The sequence below is a fragment of the Gavialis gangeticus genome, unplaced genomic scaffold (genome assembly GCF_001723915.1).
Source record: "Gavialis gangeticus isolate Ggan-Ray unplaced genomic scaffold, GavGan_comp1, whole genome shotgun sequence".
Taxonomy (NCBI): Eukaryota; Metazoa; Chordata; order Crocodylia; family Gavialidae; genus Gavialis; species Gavialis gangeticus.
The window spans coordinates 30,069,842-30,071,188 of NW_017728995.1; the positions used below are offsets into that span (position 1 = coordinate 30,069,842).

The window sequence follows — 1,347 nt, forward strand, 5'->3', positions numbered from 1 at the left end:
CGAGGCGAGGCGCGGCGGCGGCGGCGGCGGCGGCGGCATGGAGAAGACCTACTCGCTCACGGCGCACTACGACGAGTTCCAGGAGGTGAAGTTCGCCAGCCGCTACCACAGCGGCTCGCTGCCCAACGGCTTCCCGCTGCCGCTGGGCGCCAGCCCCAAGAAGCCGCGGCGCGGGCTGCCGCGCTGGAGCCGCCGCGAGCTCTGCCTGCTCTCGGGCCTGGTGTTCGCGGCGGGGCTGTGCGTCATCCTGGGCTGCATGCTGGCCCTCAAGTACCTGGCGGCCGAGCGGGACGGCCACTGCCGGGAGGACTGCCAGGAGAAGCGGGCCTTCCTCAAGGCCTCGCGCTTCATCGCCGCCAACGTGGACCCCACCATCGACCCCTGCAAGGACTTCTACTCCTTCGCCTGCGGCGGGTGGCTGCGGCGCTACGGCATCCCCGAGGACAAGCTCATCTACGGCATCATCGCCGCCATCGGGGAGCAGAACGAGGAGAAGCTGCGGCGCCTCCTGCTCCGGCCCGCGCGCCGGCCCGCCCGCGCCTCGGCCGAGCGCAAGGTCAAGGCCTTCTTCCGCTCCTGCCTCGACATGGCCGAGATCGACCGGCTGGGGCCGCAGCCCATGCTGGACGTGCTGGAGGGCTGCGGGGGCTGGGACATGGCGGGCAGCGGCCCGGGCCGCTGGGACTTCGACGAGCTGCTCTACAAGACGCAGGGGGTGTACAGCACGGCCGTGCTCTTCTCCCTCACCGTCAGCCTGGACGACAAGAACTCCTCGCGCTACGTCATTCGGGTCAGTCCGGCCGCGGGCACCGGGAGGGCTGGGGGGCGCCTGGCGGGCTCCGTGCCCCGTTGGGAGAGATGCGGGGGTACTCTGCCCCCAGAGCCGGGGCGGGGCTCGCCCCGTGCCGGTGACACCCCTGCCCGCGCGCGCGGGCCGGGCTCCGTGCCCAGCGCTTGGGGGCTCGGAGCAAGCCCGGAGCACGGACGAACCTGGCTGGGGCGAGACGTGCGAGAGCACGGGGGTTTCCTGGGGGTGCCGTGGCCGTCTCCTGTCTCCTGGCAGGCGCCTGCAGCGGGGCTGAGCCTCTGGGCAGCCGTGCAGGGGGACCCCGGTCACTGCCCCCAGGCACGGCACGCACACCCTGCCCCCTCAGCTCCCCCAGCTCCCCCCTTGCCATGGGAGACTCTGTCGGCAGCTCTCAGTATGGAGCCTAGGACACACGTACATGCACAGCCCCCCCGTCCAGCAGGGAGAGATGCACGCAGACGCGCGCTGCCTGCCCACCCCTCCTGGCTCCAGCGGCCCCGGCCCGGCCCTGCTCTAGGCCCGAGGGGCAGACCACAGCC

General features: G+C 72.8%; 1 protein-coding gene across 1 annotated transcript in view; it reads left to right on the forward strand.

The window, feature by feature from the left end:
* The first annotated feature begins 37 nt into the window (after positions 1-37).
* Positions 38-1,347, forward strand: part of ECEL1 (endothelin converting enzyme like 1) — a 14,639-nt gene continuing 13,329 nt past the window's right edge. Inside the window, exon 1 of the mRNA XM_019503422.1 lies at positions 38-790. Within this exon, the coding sequence (XP_019358967.1) occupies positions 38-790 (753 nt within the window). The remainder of the gene's footprint in view (positions 791-1,347) is intronic.